Below are 21991 nucleotides of genomic sequence, written 5' to 3' on the forward strand. Positions count from 1 at the left end.
CCCACAAGGCCCTTTCTTTATATTTAGTTGGTTTTGAATGTATAAATTACTGCCTTTGTGTAAGGTGTACAATCCAAGTTATTCACAAATTCTGATTACTTTCACTGAAAGGCCCTTTTTCAGTATAGTTTATGTTGTGTTTAACTGAGCCTATAAGGAACAGAACTGGCTCAACTGAATGGTGCCTAAAGTCAAATACGTTCATGGATTCCAATGGACTGCCTCTCCTCTTCCCAGTTGCCACACCTTACCACACTACTGAAAATGAGGGTTCTTGCCATGCTAAACTATATTTTTAGTTAGTACTTTAGAGATTGACTGGGATAAGTAGTAAGTATCCTACCTCCTACAAGCCTAGGCTTTACTCTCAAGCTGAATGAAAGAGCCAAAAAGTTGGGAAGGGTTAAAGGTATAAAATGCCATGGGGTCTAAAAGATATTGCTGTGCAAGTCTGGTTGCAACTGTTTGGGCTTGCCTTAAAGCATGGGAAGAGGTCCAGAGCCAGAGGGACAGTGCAGAGGAGGAATGGGTGATGGGTGAAACCAGAGATGTTTTCCAAAGCTATGGCTTTAACCACCATAGACTCTGTACTGGGAACTCTGCTGAGAAGGGACATAGATCTGTTGCCATGGTTTCCTGCAATAACCTCTTCTGGGAGAAACACTCACTCCTCCTCCTCTGTGCTGATGGACTGCTGGGGACTAGGAAGGAAAGCAGCGTTCTGGAACACATCCTGGGAGCAGACTTTGCCTCTGGGGGCTCAGCTGCCTGTGTCAGGGAGAAGGGGTTCATTTACGGCCAGTAAGAAAATTCTTCCAGATTAGGATTAACAAGAGGTGAGTGAGGGCTTCAGCAGGCTGAGGGTGACAGTCTGGGGGCTCCAAAGGTTCGTCATGACTGCAGGGGCTGTGAAGTTTCTGGTGGCTGGTCTGGGGCTCCCCTCTCCTCTGGTCAGGTTCTTCCTGGAACCACTGAGGCTGACACTGGTGGGCTGGGCAGTCTCCAGCCCCAGCTCCCAGAAGAAAAGGGACAAGGCTCAAACACATGTAATTTCCACCCAGCCCATGCTGCAGAGCTGGGGAGACTTTATTCATTTCAGGGAGAAAGTGAAAATAGGAATGAGACAAAGTATACAGGTGAAAGGGGAGCCAATACTAATATGAGAAGAACAGAGGCTAGAAGGATGGCAACCCAACACAAAGCTAAGGGAAGGGGTGGCCCACCATCATCAGGTCCCCAGGGCCAAGCACACCTGGCTTCTTCTCTTGTCAGACTTGAAGAAGGGAAACCTGGGACTCCAGAGCACCCAGACGAGGCAAGGAGTCAATACTGATAGACTTGCAGCTAGCACCACAGCAGCCCTGCCTGGCTGGGGCAGACCTCTCTGCTCCCACCCCGCACTCCAGAGCAGCTTCCTGCCCTTCACACTGGCTTCTCAGTGGGAATAGGGCAGTGGAGATTTCAACACAGTCGAGCTCTGGCACACAACGCAGCCTCTATGCAGGGCCCATCCCACACCTCCCTGCACTCTGAGGCCAGAGGGTGGGCCTGGAGATACTGCTGCAACTAAGCCAGGAAACAATCCAGGCAGGAGACCCAGGGGCACATGGGCTTCTGGGCATGCTGTTGTCCAGAATTAGACCCCATCTCAGAACGAGGAGGTCAAGTCCAAGCTGGAAGGAGTGGGGTGTGAGAGGACAGAGGAGCAGATACCAGACATGGCCACTCTCTGCGCTCTACCTGCTCTTCAGAACCATGGCCCCAGGCTTCATCACTGCTCCCAGGCTGGGAGCTGCTGCTCTCCGACTTGGCCATGCCCAGGCAGGATGGGGTGGCTGGTGTGATGGGTGAGGGGACATGACTATGTGTCAAGGCCCTGGGAGGAAGAGGACTGGCAGTTAGGTCCCAGTGTTCTGACCTGGCACTGAGTACAAGAAGCCAGGCTTTGGGGAGCAGTCACCCCCCAGCCCGACCGTCCTTTGTCAAGTAGCTTTCTCTGACCTCACCTGAGCCCTCCAGCCAGCAGCCCCCACCCTGGGGGCAGAGGTGCCCATACAGACTGCCGGAAGGTAGTGCTGAGCCCAGAGGAGCCAGGCGCTGCCCCTCACAGGAAGTGAGATGTGGTGATGCCAAAGGTGGTGATTAAGGCCCCAAAGTCCCAGCCTCTGCTTTCCCAGGGACTGCAGCCAGGCCAGAGCCAGGGAGCAGAGCCTGTGTAAATGCGCCCAGGACAGGGAGGCAGGGTTGCTACATGAGAAACAGTTAAAAATAAATTCAAAAGCACCTGTAGCCTGTGGTGGTCTCCACAGGCCCGAAGTCTTAGCTGGGAAGGGGAGTGCTAGGGGATTATCAGCTTGGGTGGTCAGTGCCCTCCCTCACAGACAGCAGTGGGGGTGGGGCATCATTCTAATTCCTTCTCCCCAGAGGGCTCCGGGGAAAGAGCTGTGGGTCAGAGCATCCTTCGGCTCCTGCACCAGCAGTAACTCATTTCTCCTGGGACCCTGGCTCCCAGATCCCTCTCACATCTCTTTCGCCTCGAGCCTTGTGGTCCCCAGGGGCCTGGGCCATTGCCTGCTGATGAGGGGCCTGCAGGAGATACCCACACCCAGACCCAGAAAAGACCTTGTTTTTGGCCTCACCTTGTCTCTGCCTCAGGCAAATGTGGGAACATGGGGACCACCACACCACTCCCTGAAAACTGGGATGGGATGGCATGGTGAGTCAGGGGTCACAATGGCCCCTGGATTGGTCTTGCAGCCCTGGGGACAGGTTAGGCACTTCCTTAGGACCTGGTGGTCCACGAGCATCCCAGGGGACTGACCAGCTGGCCTGCCTGCTGGGCCTGGCTCTGGGCCAAAAGCTGCTGGTTTGAAGAGCTGCCCACCCCAGGGTCTTCTCCGGCAGGCACTCACATCAGCAAAGGTATCCTGGCTCCCTCCCTTCCTCTTTCTTTGCTTCCCAGACACCATCCATCTCCCTCGCAGACTGAGAATTGCAGTTTCTGTGCCACTCCACTCCCCTCTGGTGACATGGCAACAGCAAGGGGTCTCTGGGTGAGTGGTCTGCAGCAAGAGTAAGGAGGATGAACATGGGGCAGCTGCCACTCTGGAGCACCCGCAGCAGCGAGGACCCTACCAAGCCCAGCCTGCTCTGGGAAGGCTAGAACTTTCACACTTTCCACCTCAGGGCATCTGAATAAGCCTCTCCCCAGCGCAAACTCTATCTCAAAGATTACAAACTGGCATTCTTTCATGTTGGATTTTTAAGTTTTCTGAACTGATTGCCAACATTTAAAAATCAGGATATTTCACATAAAAATTCTGAGTTCTGGCCTTCAGAAACAGACAATCTGGCAGTGCAGGGCCTGCACTCTGAGAATAGCTGAGCAGCAGTGGCTGCTTTAATAGATGCCCTCTTTAGTAGGCCACAGTCCCCACCCAGCCCTGCAGCCCTCCTTTTAATCACCTGCCTAGCCCTGTGGGCATTTGAGCTTACAACTCTTGTTCTGATCCTCCCTTTGCCAGGCTTCCGGCCCCTCTGTAGCCTTACTGACAGCTGCCCCTGACCGAATCACAGCCTCTCAGTAAAAAGAAACCTTAATGGTCATCTCATCCACCTGCCTTTCTATAACCTGAATCCTCTGTACAGCTTCCTCACAAGCAACCATCTTGTCTTTGTCTGAATACCTCCAGCAATAGGGACTCATCATCCCCCACATCTAAAGGAAGCCTGACTCTAAACTCCCCCACATCCTTTTCTCACTTGCACCCCCATTCTTGGACTCTGCACCTCTTCAGTGTTCACAGGGCACCCCTCCCCTATACCTCCTTGTTGCTTGAGCCTCCAGAACTTTCTCCCAGCCCCACCATCCTCTCTCCTTAATCTCTCAACTGCACACCAGGAAATCTGCCCACCAGGCAGGCTATGCAGACTCCAGCTGCTCAGTTCTTCCATAACAAGCCACGTGCACCCGGCCTGATCATCCCTGGGCCTCAGCCTAAACAGGCTGCTAAATGTGGGACATTGGCTTAGCACAGGCACCCCGGTCTGGGCTTCATTTCCCCAGTAAGGACTGAGGTGCTAAGAGGTGGGGAGCAGTACTGCCCACCCCTAGGGACAGACCCAGGCCTGAGTGTCCCATCTAATCCCAGCCACAGCTCCTGGACCCCCCAGGTCTGCTTGGTCTCCACAGTTATGCTGGGCCCAGTGCCATTCTGGGCCCTTGGCAAAGTCCAGTCTCTCCACAGGGAGCCCTGGCTTAGCAGCAGGCAGAGCTAGGCTGAGTAGAATAGAGCCTGGGAACTTCCCTCATTGATCTCTCCTGGGCTCTCCTACCACCCACATGGCACTGTCTGTTGGGCTGCAGGCATAAGGCCTCTCCTGGGCCATGGGCTCCTGCTCTTGGAGCACATGTGGCCTGTGCCAAGCTCCTGATAGGGGCCACACAGACCTTGCCCAGGATGATTCCTACCCTGCTTCCCTTTCCCTGGATTAAGATTCTGAAGAAATACCTCCAGCCCTCCCCCATCCCATCCCTGTCCGGCCACAGGCCTAGTGGGGCTGAGAGGTTTCCCATAGATAAGATGTGCCCAAGCGCCAGAGGACGTCAGGGGCAGGGGCACCAGGAGATCCAGCAACCCCTCCTCGCCAGCCCCATAGCACTCAGACCTCCTAAACACTGGCCTTCCACCTATTGGCAGATCCGTTAGATTTAAGGTTTTCCCAAATACCTTAAACTTCAGTTGCTGAGTTAAAAACTCCAAATAAAACACTAACTGCCTCTCAGTCCAAAGCTAGGGGGCTTGGCCCAGCGGGAGGGGCAGCAGCTTGGGTGGCTGAACTGGGACACACTCTTCCTTCCCCCCTCACCCTGTCCCATCACCAACCCCCCTCCCCACCAGTGAGGCTGGCTGTGGCGGGTGGATCGCGGCCCCCAGAGGCGAGGCCTCACACCCGGATCTGGTACCCATTGAGGTCTGGCATGGCTTTGGGCTCCAAAGGCTTCTTCTCACCAGAGGGCCTGTAGGGAGGAGGGGGGAAGGAGTGGTCATCAGGAGGTGAGGGAGGAGGGAGTGAGCACTGGCTGCCCCGGTGCCTCTCCCCATTATCCAAGGTGCCCCAGATGCAGCAGTGGCATCCATGGGCCTCACACTTTCCACAGGCTCCTGCTCTTTGCTGGAGGTCAGCTAATTGGGCTGCAGTTGGCCATAAATCTCTTCTCTACAAAAGCCTCCTGGATCAAAGTGAATGATGCTGGACATTGGAGGCTTGCTTGGTGCTCCTTAATCATACCACAGCTGTGGCTCCTAAATGACAATGATATTTAAAGCAAGAGCCAGACTGACAGGTAGGAAACAAATCAGAGGCGGTGGCCTGGTATTTTAATGGGATGTTTCTGCCATCTGATACAGGCAAAAACCACAGACTCACAGGGGCAAAAGCTAAGTTCAAAGCCATGTATCAGCCACCACCTGATGCTAAACCTTTCTGAACGATTTTCCTGGGAGCACTCACCGCCCAGCAGGGCCCACCCTTCTAACCCTCCTTCCCACATAAGCTCGCCGCAGGCTGTACGGGCCCTCTTGCTCCTGCACTAGGGCCCCACACAGGGTAACCAGTGGGCCAGTGAGCACTGTTTTCCCAGGGGAAATGGGACTGCGTTGCTGCTGGGAGGTGTCAACGCATGAACACCCACCATCCCAAATTACCTCCCTCTGTGGGGCAAAAAAGAGAAGGGTGGGAATGATACAAGCAGAGTGAGAAAAAAGTGGGGGTCTAGAAGATGAGTTTCCTTCAGGACCCCCAGATTTAACCCCATCCCTCACCAAGCCCCCAGGCATGACTGGGTCTCTCACCGCCTTTCGCTGCGGCTGTCCCTCCGGTGGGGGCTGCACTGGCTCCTCTGCGGGGAGGACACATCCTTCTTCCGGTCCTTGGTCGGGGAGGGAGGGCCGGTCCCTTTGCCAATCTTGGTTGGGAGGAAGAATCAAAGGCTCGCTCCAGGGCTGCCCCAGAATCCCACCTGCCCTGCAGGAACCAGCCCCGAGGCCACCCTGGGCAGAGCCAGGAAGCCTCAGGCCGGGCTGTGCCCTATCTGTGGGTCTTCCCAAACCCGTTGCCCAGGTTCCAAAGCTGCCAGGGCAGCGGTTCTCCAGCAGGGCTGCACAATCCCTGCCAGCCCCAGAAATAGTGTGGACACAGAGGCACATCACTGAGCTTTTGTGATACTGTAAGATGCTCTCAAGAAAAGGGCCATTGACCCATGCCAGGAAGACGCGCCAAGCGGGGGAGCAGTCTGTACCTGGGCTCTGGGCTGGGATCCCAGCCCCAAGGGAGACCCTGGTTATCTTGAGCCAATCAGAAGATCAGACTGGTAGCTAGGTCTGATTAAGCAAAAAGAGTAAAGCAAATGATTCATGTTTTATACAGCACAGTCAACTTTTCCTGAATTTTCAAATTGTGGGGTACACGGTGGGGGTGCTGGAGACGGACAAATAACACGGGGAGTCTTTAGGACCAAACAGACTGGGAACTACAGCATTAAAGACTAAGTAACTATTGGCTCTAACTCTAGATCCAACTTGCTCCCTTAAAAACAGTAATACTCCAGCAGCAACAGCCAGGTGCTGGGCAACCTGAGCTATGCAGGGGAGGACCAGCCCAAGAGCCTAGCAGGGTCCACTGCAGCCAGATGCTGCCTTGGGGGGAAGCATGGTCACCCCACAAGGTCCTGGCCTAGGGGCTGGCCTGCAGGCAGCCCTAGCTCTGACACCCCACTGCTGGGGCATTAACAGACCCCGGCTCCCCATCCAGAGCCTGCACTCCAGTCCAGTCTCCTCACCGCCTATGAGCAAGTCCCTGGGCAACCTGCACCTTAGTTTCCTACCCTGAAAACAGAGCCCCTGCCTACTGCCCACTGGTCTCCCCAGGGCCCTGGGGAGCAGCAGTGAACATGAAAGCACCAAGGTGATGTGCCACCAGGCTGTAGGAGGGGCACAGTCAAGGCACAGCAGTGACTGAGCAGTGGGGAGGGACAGCACACCCATGCTAGCCTAGAAGGCCCCAGGGATGGCACCCCCAGTCCAGGGAGACCCAGACCTAAGATTCTGTGCACTGTAAGGATAGGGGCAAACTCCTCAGCAGGGGAGCCCACCTGCTCAGGGTAGGATAGCCCGAGCCCCTCCTGCTCCCTGGGGGTGGGAAAGAGGCAGAAGTAATGACAGCCTTCATCATCATCCCATGGTCTTTCTTCCTTTTCCTGACTTCCTCTGAGTCCTTTACTGAATGTGGGGGTTGGGAAGTCAAGAGTCAGGATACAAAGGAGCGATGGAGATCCCACCCTACTGTTCCCTCCAGGCAGGCTCTGATTTCCCACCGATCATCTTTACTCAGGCAGCCCCCTCCACCTGGAGTGTCACACCCCTGTCCCTCTCCACCCACACCCAGCTCACCTGCTCCCTCCTTCCAGAGCCTTCCCTAGCCTGCCCACCTGAAGGGACTGGCTCAGCAATAATGACCACTGAGCAAAGCCCGACACGGCAGAAATGCTACACTGTCATTTCCCTTGATCCTCACGCCACCTCTGCTGGGTCAGGGGAACAGGGTGAGGGCGCGGGAGGCATTCCTTAGAAGAATGACGCACTAGGAAGCCACAGACCTTCCATGTCCAGATCCCGCGCCGAGGGCCCTGACTCGTGTGGGCAGTGCCCGCACTGACCTTGAGCCTCATGTCGCGGGCGTGTCGCTCCAGCTCCTTGCGGAAGTCCTCGCGGCCCAGCCTGTCCACGTCTAGGATGGAGTGCTTCCATTCGATCTGCTCCACGCTGTGCGGGTCATGGGACACACACTGGCCCAGCTTCACCTTCTTCAGCACGTGCCAGCAGCGGCTGTAGGCAGCCTCGTAGTCCAGCACGAGCTCGCTGAGCGTGCGGAAGGCTGGCGGCTTGTACATCAGGTCCTCACGTCGGCTCATGCCCAGGGCCCCGTAACGGCCCCCGAAGTTCACCCCCAGCACAATGTGGCGGAAGTAGTTCCCTGAGAAGTAGGTCTTGAAGCTGATGGGGAAGCGTTCCAGGGTGGGCATGCTGTTGGTGAGGTAACTGGCCACATCAGCCCAGCTAAGGAAACAGGCCAGGGAGAGGCAGCCAGCACACAGGCACAGGACTAGGACGTGCCACCCCGAAGGGGAGGCTGTGTGAGGGCCCCTAGACCACCCGGCTCCTGAGTGCAGACACCCTGTGTTGCTCATCGCCGTGAGCCTGGCATAGGTCTGTGCTCGGTAAACTCAAATTTCTATGTGTCAGGGTTCTTAGTGAGTAGCGGCTGCTGCCATGATGTCAAGCAGGGCCCACAAAATCCTAATAACTAGTAGTGAGTCCCTTAGGCCAAACTGCAGGGCTGGTGTCTGCAGGAGGGATGACAGGCCTGCCACCCGCACCCCGCCTGTCTCCCTCCCTGTGCTGTCAGTCTCAGTCCCCCTCTCCCGCGGTTCTCTCAGACACACTCCCATGTTGTCTTTCACACGTTTCCTCACAGACGGCACAGGCAGTTCTGCTCTCTCTCACTGCCCTCTGCCCCATGTGCACACATAGTGCCTACTGCCCTTCAAATAAAACGAAGCTCGTTGCCATGGCCTGGGAGGCCAACACAGCCTGGTCCCGCTGCCCACTCCAGTCTCCTACCCTGCTTACCCGACTTGTTCAGTCTCTCTGTCCATCTGGATTTCCCCCTGAGGACCTTATGTGCTAGCTCCTCCCTTGGACCAGAGGGCTGGTCCCTGCCTGCGCTCGGCCGGCTCCTTCTCATGCTGTCATCGCTGACCTCCCTTCTTAAAGCACACATGCTCTGCTTTTTATTTCCTCCATGACACACTCACCACAATCTGTAATTATTTTATGTCTTTGTTTACTTGCTTTTTTCTTCTCCCCTGCTAGAATGTACACTGAGAACAGGAACCTTGTCTGTCATGTTTTGGATGTATGTCTGGAGCCTGGCACAGAGCTAGGCACATAATAGTTACTCAATAACGCTTCTGGGAGGAGTGGTAGGAGATGAATAGGCAAAAGCTTGGAACAGATATCCCGTACAGACGCTGTGCCAAGTGTCCTCCATGCACTGACTTCTTCAATCATCCTAGCAAATGGTGAGACAGGCACTGCCATGAGCCCTATGGCTGAGGACTCTGAGGCTCAGAGATGTTAGGAACTTGCTCCGGGTCACCCAGTGAGTGTTCTGCAGGGCTTGGAGTCAGGTCTAGGTCAGCCTGACCCTGAAGCCTGTGCTCTCAGTCAACTATGATGCTTACTGAGCCAGACTCCTTCAAGTAAGTGATGGAGCACACAGAGATGAACAGGGCACAGGCTCAGGGTGCTGTGAGGATGAGGCACAGGGACAAACCGAGGACAGCACCCACTGTGTGTGTGGCAACTGAGGGACACTGCAGTTCTGTGGGCACAGAGGGAGGGTCCCCAGCCCAGGCGGGGGCTGATCCTGTGATCTTCCTGCCCCAAGCCACCAGGTAACCCCTGAAAGGCCTCTGGGACCATGTGATCCAGCCTGGACCAGCTTCTACGTGTGTTCTGGGGGCAAGGGAGCAGAGCCTCCTTCCTGCAATGAGGGTGGAGACCTCCACTTTGGTGTGCATGAGTCCTGAGGGGGAAGAGAACGTGGGGTGGTGAAGGAGGTGCTAACAGTGGCTCAAGTGCTCAGGTTGGCCTCATACTTGTTTCAGCAAAGAACCCTTTGGGACAATGCTTGCCAGGCTCTTTGGAAATGTGTCTGCCTGTTAGAAACAAATGCCATGGTGGAGTTAGCTCTTGGGACCTCTGGGGAACAGAGACCTTTGGGTAGGGGTGACCAAGAAACCTTGTTTGCTTTTTTAAAAGGCAGTTCTGTTTCAGAGATCTCATCCATCATCCCCGCAAATCAACTGTCTCTGGTCTGTCAATGGCGGGTGGGTGGAGGAGCGCCCCCCTGGGATCACTGTCCTTCTCAGAGAAGCCTTCGACCATCATCTTCTCCCCAGTCTGTCCTAGAGAGCAGACCCCGTTCCATAGGCACCCTCCCCCTTGCCTACACTGCACCACCGAGCCAGGTGCCTATGCCAGGGTGGGCACAGAGAATATTTAAAAGCCAGTAGGTACTATGCGAAAGGGGGAGATGTAGGAGGCGGGCCAAGATTCATTAAGATTGGTCCTAAATTTGTAAAACTGAGTGATGCACATGGGATTCATGATACTATTCTGTTTGTCCAAGCTTAATTAACAATTTCCATAATAAAACAAAACAAAAGGATAGGGCTCAGACCGACTGGGACAAAGACCTACCTGGCCATATACACCTGCCTCCCACCTGCTCTGCCTGGGGCTGGTCTGTCCCACCTAGCTACCCTAGTGACATGGCCATAGGCCTCCAGCTCTGCCCTTTGGGCAGGGGTGGCCAAGAAACCCTGTTGCTTTTTTAAAAGGCAGTTCTGTTTCGAAGATCCCATCCATCATCCCACAAATCAACATGTCCTGGAAATGCCAACATTTGGGCATCCAACCTGCTTCTCCCAGACAGTTTGGTTCTTGGAAAGGGCACACCAGCCTTTCTGAGACACTGTGCCCTGATTTGTCCATGTGACTAATAAAAGAGAGGCTCAGTAAGCCAGGAAGTTAGTCACTGAAGCTCAGGGAACTGAGCCCTCCTCAAGGTCCTTTAGTTTGAGGCCACGCTGATGACTGCTGGGAGAGATTGCTTGGAGGCCCTGAAGCGACCGCAGCCTTCTCTTCCAGAGGAGGAAGTCGGGGCCCAGAGGGACTGAGCAACTGCCTGTCCCCTCCCAGGGCTGAGGAAGGATACATTCCTAGGATCACGGCTTCCAGGCATTTGATTGGCAGAGCCTCTTTGGTCATTTCCTTGGCCAAGTCCATCAGCCTGAGAGGGAGGGATGCAGAACCATGAGAACAGAGCCTCCTGCCCCTTCTGGTGGGGGAGTGTCTGAAGGAGGGGACAGGCAGGATAGAAATGCTAGAAGGACAGAGACCCCCCCACACACACCACTGCCATCTCCTCTAAGCTGCCTCAGCTCAAGCCCAGCACCTTTCTCCTCCTCACAAGTCTTTCCTGAGTGGGTGGGAGAAGTGGTAGCCACTGAAGATAAGGAAGGAGGTTCCTTCTCCCTTCCTTTCATTTCCTCCTCTCACCTCAAGCCCCGGCTCCCAAGACCTCTAGGGGAGGGGAGCATGAATGAGGGGCAGGCTGTCATGGGCAGGTCTTCGACCCCCTCTGGGCTGGGGGCCTTCTGTGAAGACAGTGTTGTGGGGGCCAGTGGGAACACAGATCTATGCTGGGGACCTTGTCCCTTCCAGAACACAGCGGACACCCCTGACCCGACCATGACTCCTCCAAAGCACTTGTGATAGATTGCGACTGATCCCCCGCAGCTGGCCAGCTGCCTGGGGCCTGGACATGGGCTCCCAGGCACTTAGCTGCCCGGCGACGCCCTGGCCTGCTCCTGAAGTTGGAACTCAGGCCATTTTAAGAGTCCATCCTGAGGCCTGGTTCCTCCTGCACTGAATGCTGCCCCTGCACCTGGGAAGGCAACCTGGCTCCTGGCTCCTGGCAGATGCTGGACTCCTCCATCCCACTGAGACTAGTGCCGGGCCTCCAGCACACAGCAGCCACAGGAAAACAAAAGCAAAACTTTATGGTTAGGAGTCAGGATTCCAACCAGGAGCTTGGAGAAGGAGTAATTAAGTAGTCTAGCAACTAAACCATTTAAAGCATTTTTCACAAGAAAGTGAACATGGATAGGTTATCTGTGGAGCAAGATGTAAAAGTCACATTAACTTTTAAGACAGGGTTTTAAGTCTGTGGCAGCTTTGGGCTGAGACCCCAGACCCAGCTGCAGCATCTTTTCACTCTCCTTTGCCCTCAGGGCTTCTTTGTGGCGAATCCAGCCAGAGGTCTGCACTTGGGCAGTGGAAATGGGAAGTGAGAATGCAGGGTTCTCTCCAGTGGGGTCCCTGCTGCTCAGACATTGGACCTTGTAATAAATGACTGGAAGAAAGGTCAGTGTGGTGACCGGGTGATGCATGGGATCCCTGCAGTGGGGAGTGAATGGCCAGGGCAGGGAAAGGGGAAGGGGGGGGGCTCTCCTGCCTCTCACTAATGAGAAAGCTGAGGCGTATGTACAGACATCTATCTGGGACCACCTCTGTCAGCTCCAAGGCAGGCTGGGGATCTGCCATCATCCTCCCATCTCAGCATGGATATGGGTTCTTACCATCTTTCAAGGAGCCCTGGCTGTGGCCACTCACCCTGGCCAGAGTTCCCTCTTTATGCATCCTTAGTGCCCCATGGTGGTACTTGCTCCTGCAGACTGGCTCCCTGCAGAAGTTTCCCTGCCTGCCTCCCACCTGAAGGCTCCCAAGGGGCTTCGAGATGACCAGGGACACTGTTAGCCTTGTGCAGAGGGACAGGGTATCCCCATACTTACCCTGTCAGAGGTCTGCTTTTCTTAATTTCAAAGAACTGTGTCCCTGTGTGATTGTACCTGTGGATGCTGGTTAAGGTCTTCCTGCCTTGGTCTGGAAGAGGTAGGTCCCTCTGTCCCTACCCATCCCCCAGACCCTGGGGCCCAGCACTCCCAGGGGTGCAGGCTGGGTAAGGACCCACAAAGTGCTTCTGCAAAGCACCCTGAAGGGCACCCGAAACCTGACCGTCTGGTAGGGAAGGGAGGCACGGCAAGTATGTTTCTGCTGTCCCCACACTGCCCCTCTCTGTCCCTCTCCCATTCTCTTTGGCTTCCCACCCTTGCTCTCCCTGTTCTCCTCTCCTAGGAAGGAAGCTGTGGAGCAGGCAGCCTGGCTAGCCAGGCTGGGAAAGAGGCTGAGCTGGGGACAGCTCTCCGCAGCACTTCTTTTTCCAATCAGCTGAGAAGCAACATGAAGAGAGGAGAAGGTTGGAGTGGACGCCTAGTGCCGCTAAATTGCTGGGTTGTTCTCTTTGGGGCAAAGGGAAGGGCTAGACCTGATTTTCAATAATCAGCCTGGCTTTTCTCCTGCTCAGAACCTGTGACTGGTTTTTCCATCTGTGTTTCATCTGCATCTGGAAGGCCTGGGAGAGGACCCAAGACACATAGCTCTGGCCAGGTGTAAGGGGTAGGGACCAGACCAGGGATATCAGGGGATCTGGGGCTCAGGAGTCCACATTGGGCAGCTGGCCTCCTGCCAGGAAAGAAAAAGTCAGAGAACTGGGAGAACAAGATGTGGAAGTTACCACCTGGAGTGTAAAATCCTTTTCTCCTCCATCCGCTCCTCTCCCCATTCAAACCAGTTTGTAAACAACCCCAAGGGACCTTCTCTCTTCCAATGCTGCAGCTAGATGGGCAGCAGAGGTCTCGGCTGGTGGACTTCGACTTGGCCATCCCACTAGCTGGTTGTACAGGAGACATTTATCCCATCACACAGAGATGGAGGAAGTAGGTGGCAGAGAGGCTGGAGTGCATCTGGCATTCATCAGACAAGATCCTCCAATGCCCAGGATAGACACAGATTGTGCCTACACAACTCCATGGTGGCAGAGATGCCAGGTGAATGGTGCCCCTGGAGTTGTGGAATGAGACCGTCTGCTGATACCTGTCTAGCCCCATATGAAAACAAGCCCCACTCGGCCTTTGGACCAGCACAATAGCTGGGAGGTGGCCGTGACCCCAGACCAGGGAGGATACTGCAGCTCCCGGATGTAGCGCTGCACCGCTTCCAGGCGCTCAGGGATGGGTGTAGAGGGCTGGAACGTAGGCACACTTGGTATGGGAATCTGGGGACAGAGAAAGAGCTGTAGTTACAAGAAGGAGGCTCAACCCAGAGCTTCCAGCCCACCTGACACCCAGGATTAGCTCCTAGAGAAGACACACCCCGGGAGAAGCCTCCCCCTTCTCTTCTTCCCTTTGCCTCTCTTCTTGGCAACTTCTGGAGACTCCTGTCAGGCCCCTATTCCTCTCCCTCCTGGCACTTGACAGCATTCTTAATTTGGAGCTTACGTTGATGTCCCAATTTTATGCTTTAATAATTTTAGAAAACACAGGTTGACTGTTTTGAATTGTAAATAATCATTAACTTCAAGCTTAACAATTATTTCAGTATGAGGTTCTTTTGAGTTTGGGGTTCACTCTGGTTCAAATGTGGGATCCTAACTGGTTTACTTGGAATCCCATCCTCTCAGGGCCCTGCCCTGGGCTGGGGGAGCACCCATGTGAGGAGTAAATGCACCTCACTCTACTGGCATGTGGACCTGGCCTTCCAGCTCCAACCTGAACCACTGGGGAGTAAGTCAGTGGCAGTAGGCTGGAGGGACATGCTTTGGGACAGGGCTTGCTGTGGACCTACTTGCCATGGCCCCCAGGGCTGTTCCTCAGCAACCAGGCAGTCTCCAGGAAAGAGTCCACACCACCAGGAGGCAGGTGTGCACCTCCAGGCCCAGGGAGCCCAAATCCTGACTGTTTGGCTCCAACAAGTCAGTGAAGCCAAGAAGGCCAAGAGAAGTATCTAGAGTCCGGTCCTCTGGGGTCATAGAATAAACTTCTCTGGGTGGAAGAAACAGATTTCCAGACATAAGGTCCACACCTCTGGACTCCCCCTTGGCCACCAGCATAGCTGCTGTGAGGTGGCCTCAGGGTCCTCACACAGAGAGGTCTCACCCTCCCTGCAGGCTTCTGCCCAGCCCCCAAGCCTACATGGACCCCGCTCAGCAGGCTGGGGCTGCAGAGAGTCTTTGTCTGCAGAGGCAGGGGTGTGCATAAAGGGAAGGAGTAAAGCAGGAGCCCTGTGTGAACTCGGGGTTGGTTCTCCCTGTAGTGAATGCTGAGCCCACCAGTGATCACTAAACACTTGTGTCTGGGGTACCAATGACAGCAGGGGGACACAGGACAACCTGTGACACACACCTACTTGCTCCAAAGGGCCGAGATGCAGGAGAGAAGGCCTGGGTCAGGAGGGTCCCGGCCTCAGCTCTGCATGAACTTCCTGTCCCTCCCTCACTGGTCCCCTCCTTCCTGTCTGGGCAGTCCCAAGCAGCTGACACTTCTAGGTCTGGAGGAAGCTATTTCCCCTTTCACATCAGCTAGCACCACCACTTACAGATAAGGGGGCTAAAGGCCGTGGATGAGGGGTTTTCTCTCTTCTGCCTAGTTACCCTGTGCCTGATGGGCTCCAGAACTCTCTGAGGGCCTGGCCTTACCTCTCCAGTGTCAAGGATATGGGGTGGGGTTGGGGATGGGAGAGGAATTAACAGAATTACTTTGCTATTTGCCGTAGACAGAGTGACAACTGACCTCCTCAGGTGGCGAGTTCTGAGAGGCAGGGGGGGTCATCCCTGCTTCTCAAGCGAAGGCATCCAGTGACTCGCAGTAGCTTTGGGTAAAGGCTGAAAATATGCCGTCCTTTAAGACACTCCAAACAAGGAGGGAGCTGCAGTCCAAGAGTCCTTCACACAGGCTCACCAGAGCCAAGCCTGGGCCAGGGCTGCACAGCACCCATGAGGGCAAATCCCCTGCCATCCAGAGGCCCCAGGAACTGGCTGCTCTGGGAGAAGGAAATGCCTCCAGAAGAGTCAAAAGAGTCCTGGGATTCACAGGCAGGGCCTCCAAGGCCACCGTCACTGAGACTTAGCTGGAAGGAGCTGTCCCGCCAGCTCTGTGAGGCTCGTCAGCCCCTGTTAACCTCTGCAGACAGAGCCAACACCTACCTTCTAGATGTTCATACACGCACAAACTCATTCACTCAAAAACACATGAGCAAGATTCTGTATATCCAAATGATCAAGCCCACTTTAGGACTGGGCGCCTGGATTTGCCCCCCGACCCCCGCCTCCAAACAAGGAGCCAGGAAATACTTCCCCATTTTCAAGGGGTGGGGTTAAGTGGGGTACAGTGGATATGAGTGATTATTCACCACCCAGACCTCTTCAGGAACACCTCCACTGCCAAGGCCAAGGGTTACCCTTGTGCAAGAATACCCACAGTTCTGAGTCTAGAAAGACATTCTCCCCAGTATAAGCCTGTATCAGTTCAGCACAATAAGTAGGTTTGGAGGAAGTGGGGCAGTCTGCAGCTAAATGTATGGGCAAGGAGCAGGATAGCCTCGAGGCTGATAGAGCTGGTTCTAGAACCAGACCATCGCTACTTAAATCCCAGCCCTGCCATTTACTCTTTGGCATCAAACTTCTTAATATCTCTGCCTCAGACGCCTCATGTGTGACATGGGCACCATAATAGAACCAACCTTATAGTGTAAATGAGATGCTACCTGTGGAGCCTTAGAACAGGGACTGGCATGCAGCAAAGGCTGCATTCTTGCTCACTGCCATTACTCTTTTGTGCCAGAGCTATTGGTGGGCATGGGCTGACCCCAGCAATTTCTTGTCCAGAGCCAGTCAGAGGTGCTTCAGCAGCTGGGCCTGGGATGAGAGGCCATGGAGTTTTAAAGGTGGTGGCAGCTTGGGACATCAAGGGGAGATTCTCATGTAGGAGCACAGACCATTCGTGGAGCTGGGATCCTTTAAGAAACAGCTGCCCTTTATCATACTGGTATCACCCTTTTTTTATTTTTTATTTTTATTTTGGTATCATTAATCTACAATTACATGAGGAACATTATGTTTACTAGACTCCCCCCTTCACCAAGTCCCCCTGACAAACCCCATTTCAGTCACTGTCCATCAGCGTAGTAAGATGCTGTAGAATCACTACTTGTCTTCTCTGTGTTGCACAGCCCTCTGGTATCACCCTTTTAAAGGCTGTTTCCCCAAAGAGCCAATGGGAGGTTGCTGCACCCTCAGCCTTGCTCCACTTACTGGGTATGTAATACACACTCACCTGTTTTGCACTCTCTATGTCATCAACTCCTCCCAAGATCCCTCTTGGGAGGTGAGTGTGGTTATTATCCCCATTTTACAGCTAAGGGAACTGAGGCACAAGGTGGTCACATACCCTCACGTAAGTACTTATGAAAGAACCAGGATTTGAACATGGTGGATTTGACTGCAGGGCTTGATTGCACTATGCTACAGGCAGGAGGCCCACGATGAACCACCTGCACGGGCTGGGCAGGGAACACAGATGGGGAAGGCGGCCTGGGACTGAGGGATGAGGACGGTGGTCAACCAGGGGAGGGAGAACCACTGAGCTCCAGCTCCAGCTGGCATGTGGGATCACAGATTCTCTGTTTCCATATCTTCTCATTTTCTGAAAAGATGCCAAAAATCTGCATCTTTATGTGAAATCTCCCCATTTTAAATTTTGGTTAAGTGGTCTTTTAAAACATGTGCCATCCCAACAAATCATCACTTGGGCTCACCATGGTGTGACCTCTGTGCCAGCTTCTCTAGCATAGCCCCTCGGAGAGGGCCAGCCCAGGGGTGGGTCCATCTGCGCTGGCACCCTGGGCTCCAACCACCACACCTCCCGGACTCCTCTTCTCCTCCCAGATGAAAGGCCCTTTTCTTTTCTGGGCCAGGGTTGGGGAGGAACTCCACACAAATTTGTGTGGGTTCTCTGTGACAATTTCCCATGGTTTGAGGAGGGGAAGTTTTAGGTTTTCCCAATCCCCTCACAAAATTCCCTCTACACTACCATCCTCCTATTAGTCATGACACCCCCTGTCCCAGACATTAACTACACTGGTGTCTTTCCCATACATGAATGTTGAAGATAACAAGATGGCATTATAGACCAGTGGCTAATGAGTTCATTGATTTTTTTTTTTTTTTAGTTTTCAGGAGTGGTGACAGTTCTGCAGGGAACCAATCACATTCTCCCACAACCTGAATTAATGTAAGCAAGATGGCTAAAGAGCTGTCTGCTAATCACCAACTTGCTCATGTGGGAGAAGCTGTGGACAAGGTGTGTGGTTCTGGCCTCATTACACAAGTGCTGTGTGACATCTAGCCTCCCCTCCTGATGAAGGATGTGAAAAAGGCAATGAGCATCCAATAACCAGTGTTGGTTTCAGGCCTTGCAGTTTGTTGAATGCTTTAACACATAGTCTCTCATTTAATTTTCACCACAATCAACCCCATTTTTACAGATGAGAAAACTGTGATTCAAAAAGGTTGAGGGGGCCTGCTTGAGTTGATGTAGATAGGCAGGTGATTAGAACTAATAATATCTGTATCCTTTGATGTATTTGCCTCCTTTTCCAGGAATTTATCCCAGGCAATAATCAGAGATGGACCCCAGTATTTATGTTTGAGGATGTTCACCACTGTGATCATTTTAAGAGTAAAATATTAGAAACAATGTCCAATCATAGGGGATTCTTAAATAAATTCTAAGTTCATAGATAGAGCAACTATGTAGCCATTCAAAATCAACCTACATTTTACTTCCCCAGGAAGTATTAGGCAGTTGCTTAACCTTCAACCTCTGCAATTCCCTTTTCCCAGAAGATGATTTCTGATGGCTCTACCAGTAACTTGGTTAAAAACAAAACAAAACAGGCCACTTGTTTCCACGTCTAGTCCACATTAAGTGCCACTCTCCCTGGCCGCTTTTCTTCTCACCTGAGCAGATTGCCTAAGCATGTGCCTCTGACCTCAGACCAAAGGGCTTTTTGTTGAGGACTCTGCATTTGGGAGACTGCTTCCTTAATCTTAACCATAACAGTTAAAAAATAAAAAATAAAAAAACCAGGCATACTTTTCACATAGCACTGTACAGCACAGAAGGTCTCAAGTACCCTTTCATTCAGCAAACACATATGAGTGCCTGCTCTGTGCCAGGCACACAGGAGGCTTTAGAAGGACAAAGATGAAAGGGACACAGCCTTATCCTTCACGGGTGACACAACTGAAGGATTGCTGTCATGGAGAAGTTCCAGCCCTAAACAGACGCCTCTCCATAGGCCCTTCCCTAATCTAGTGTCCGGCAGACCTGGAATCTGGAGACCTGTGTCTGAGTCTCAGCTCTGCCACTTACTGGCTGGGGGACCCTGAGTTCTTAACTTGAGTTTTCAGTTTTCCTATCTGTAAAATGGGGCCCCAAACTACACTTCCTTCACAAGGCTGTTGGAGAACTCGGTAAGATAAGGCATGACAATATTTTCTCAACATCCAGAGCCCTGTATCCTCCTTAGTCATTATCTCTCTGTCCACAGTTCTCTGGCTTAGCAAATAAAATGTAAAGCCATATTAGTGTACTTGTTAATCTGCTGCCCTGCCCACAAAACATGGATGCTTTCACAGAGATGGAATGGGGCCTCCTGGAAACAGGGTTTGTAGACCTCACAGAACCACCTCAGTGACTTTTTTGAGAGAAAGTTCTTCTGGACAGACATACCCTGTCTGTATTTTTTAAATCTCACCATGCCAATAGTCCCTTACCCCACCAAGAAAAGTGTGGCTTTTCTCTCACAGCCCCAAAGTCACTAAAACCTTACGGCCCCTTCTCCCCATCCAAACACCCCTCACCTTGGGCAGGTCCGTGGCTCCACGGATCCGCTGGGCCACCTCCTCTCCATCGGGGTGGATCTTGGCCACGTGCTTCCACATCCTTTCCCAGGTGGTCTCGTCCACAGGCAGCCCACCCCGGTTGACAAAGAACGGGATGCCTCCATCTCGCAGGTCCTCTTCCCCCTCTTCCTCTGGTTCATCCTCTCTCTGGGCTGAGGCTCCGTCGCTGGTCTCCAAACGCCTGACCCCTGAGGGGGCCGCAGCGGCGGTGGGGGCACCACCACTGCTGCCACCCCCGACCACCTTCTTCCCCCCTGGCATCCCCAAAACCTTGGCGGGGTTGGGAGGTGGTATGAGGAGGCTGGAAAAAATAGGTGGTTCACAGGAGACCTCCCACACACCAGCGGCAGAAATAACACATGGCCAAACAGAGTGCAAGGCTCCTTTAAGAAACCAGGGCGTGGCTCCTGTACAATAAAATACTACTTGATAAGAAAAAAAAAATCAGTGCCTCCACGTGAAGTGGGAGGTGGAGAGGTGGTTATCCGTGATTAGCCTTAAAGGCCTTGTTCTGTTCGAAAAACGGAATAAAAGGAACACAACCCAACTTGGCAGCCTTCACAAAGCACCCCCATTTGACAGGGAGAACAATGAACCGCAGGAGTCAGGGCTGACAGGAGAAAAATCAGAGGGAAACTGAGGCCAGACAGCTCGGACCTCTGGTACCAGGAAGGGTCAAGGCACGGGTACATCGACTGGGCGCCCCAGTTCCCAGATTTGGAGACAACAAATTCCTCTATAAAATACAGTACGCTTGCACCTGCGCACGCTCCGGAGCGGGGGAACTGAATCAACTCCAGGCCGCATCAGCTTGGGGCCCAGACCCCCGGGCCGGAGGGCAACGAGGGGGCGCGATTTCTCCCACGCGACCAGTCCAAGACTCGCAGCTGGCCGGGCGCGGGGAGGGGGCGCGCGCCGACGCACACATTCCACGCCGGGGGCCAACTCCCCGCACAAAATGGGCTTTGTCTCGGCCCCCTGTCTCCTCGCCCCGGGAAAAGCAGCTGCGGAGCCCCCCGAAGGGGGAAGGGCGCGGCGGGAAGGCGAAAGCTGGGCGCGCCAAGGCCCCGCCGATGCCTAGGCGGGCGCGTCTCAGCGGGCAGACGACCGACGCCCGTAGCCGCGCTGCGCCAGCCGAGCCATCGCGAGGTGCGGGTCCCGTTCCCGGGCCCGGGGCTCAGCCGTGCCGACTCGAGCGGCGCACAGCGGCCAGGCTGAGGTCACCAAGCGGCGGGCTCGGGCCGCGGGGTCGCCGTCCCGGACTGGCTGCAGCATGGGCGGTGACGCGGCCGGGGCGGGCGAAAGATGCTCCGCAGCTCTTCGCTCGGGCTCGCGCTGCCCTGGCTAGGGGTGGAGGAAGGACCGCGGGCGGAGGGCAAGCCGGGAGGCTCCCGCAGCTCCAGACCGCGGATGAAACTGGAGGCAAGCGACAAAGCCTCAGAGAGCACGGGCTGCGCTAGTCCCCAGAGAGCAGCACCAGAGTGCAGGGTCCATGCACAGGTCGCGGTTCGGCGGCTAGGCGAGGCTCGGGCCGCTGCCGCCCTGGTAGCCCCAGGACCCAGCTTCTGCCGGCTGCGTCCCCTGCCTGCCCACCGCCCACCCGGCCTGACTCCGGCCCGCGCCGCGCATGCGCTCCGTCCTCCCCTTAAAGGGCCAGTGCGTTCCCGCCGGGTCCTCAGCCTCCCGAGGCCAAGCCTCCGCTCCCGGTAATCTCTAGGATGTGGGTGGGCGTTCGCTCCCCTTTATCCCCCTTTTTCAGGGCACCGTGAAGGCGGTGCGAAGCTACGGAGTAAGTTTTGTAGCCCAGCGGAGCATGCATACCCGGAGCGCCAAGTCCACGGAGATTCCGCGCTGGGAAGGCCTGCGGTAGGGAATTTCCCTAGAGGTCAGAAGCCCTTAGGGTGTAGAGGCGAGAGCATTCGCCCAGAACACTGGGGTTCTAGACCGGACTTAGTATCTGTTTTCCTGTGGGACGTCCAACAGATCTCACATCCCTCTGTGGGCCTCAGTTTCCCCATTTGTCTGCTGAGGTCTTCACACTGGGTGAGCGCACAGTTCTGGCACTCGTGCGTTTTTTAAGGGAGGACACCTGGAGTTTAGGGTCACTATCTCTGGAAGAGAAAGCGTTAAAAGCTACACAATTCCACTACGTGATCTGCACCAGTGGGAACAGGTGCGCAGGGTTCTCTCCCAGTGCGACTCCCTGGACCCGGCTCGGGACACCCCCAACCCCTGATCCCCGGAGGGAGGGAACATGTGCGGGGTCCACGACCCACAGGGGTGGGAGGCGAGGGTTGGGAATGGTCAGCGGGCCCAGAAGAAGGTGAAAGTGCGGCCCATCGTTGTGCTCGGGCCTAGGACTGTGGAGACCCAATCTGCTCTCCCCGTCCCCTCCCACAGAGTAGTAACTGGGCAAAGGTGTTGAATGGAGAGCAGCAGCTAAGAACTTCAATAAAATGAGATCGCTCAGTATGCGTTGGCCCTTGCCCTCTCCTACCAG

General features: G+C 54.5%; 1 protein-coding gene across 1 annotated transcript; it reads right to left on the reverse strand.

Moving 5' to 3' along the window:
• Positions 1-1032: 1032 nt before the first annotated feature.
• Positions 1033-21111, reverse strand: VASH1 (vasohibin 1). Its single transcript, XM_036913083.2, has 7 exons — positions 19450-21111; positions 13715-13803; positions 12482-12538; positions 10843-10917; positions 7718-8099; positions 5856-5968; positions 1033-5020 (listed from the first exon to the last, which is right to left on the reverse strand). The coding sequence occupies exons 1-7, from the start codon at positions 19750-19752 to the stop codon at positions 4948-4950; spliced, it is 1092 nt and encodes a 363-aa protein (XP_036768978.1). The 5' UTR covers positions 19753-21111; the 3' UTR covers positions 1033-4947.
• Between the last annotated feature and the right edge of the window lie 880 nt (positions 21112-21991).

Source organism: Manis pentadactyla, chromosome 11 (assembly GCF_030020395.1).
Source record: "Manis pentadactyla isolate mManPen7 chromosome 11, mManPen7.hap1, whole genome shotgun sequence".
Classification (NCBI taxonomy): Eukaryota; Metazoa; Chordata; class Mammalia; order Pholidota; family Manidae; genus Manis; species Manis pentadactyla.

Bases quoted from the DNA above. Each gene is read 5' to 3' on its own strand.
- VASH1 (XM_036913083.2), bottom strand. From the start codon at position 19,752: ATGCCAGGGGGGAAGAAGGTGGTCGGGGGTGGCAGCAGTGGTGGTGCC. The intron at 13,804-19,449 runs GTGAGGGGTGTT...CTCTGTCCCCAG, and splicing joins GAGCCACGGACCTGCCCAAG to ATTCCCATACCAAGTGTGCC. The intron at 5,969-7,717 runs GTCAGTGCGGGC...CTCCCAACCAAG, and splicing joins CCCGCGACATGAGGCTCAAG to ATTGGCAAAGGGACCGGCCC.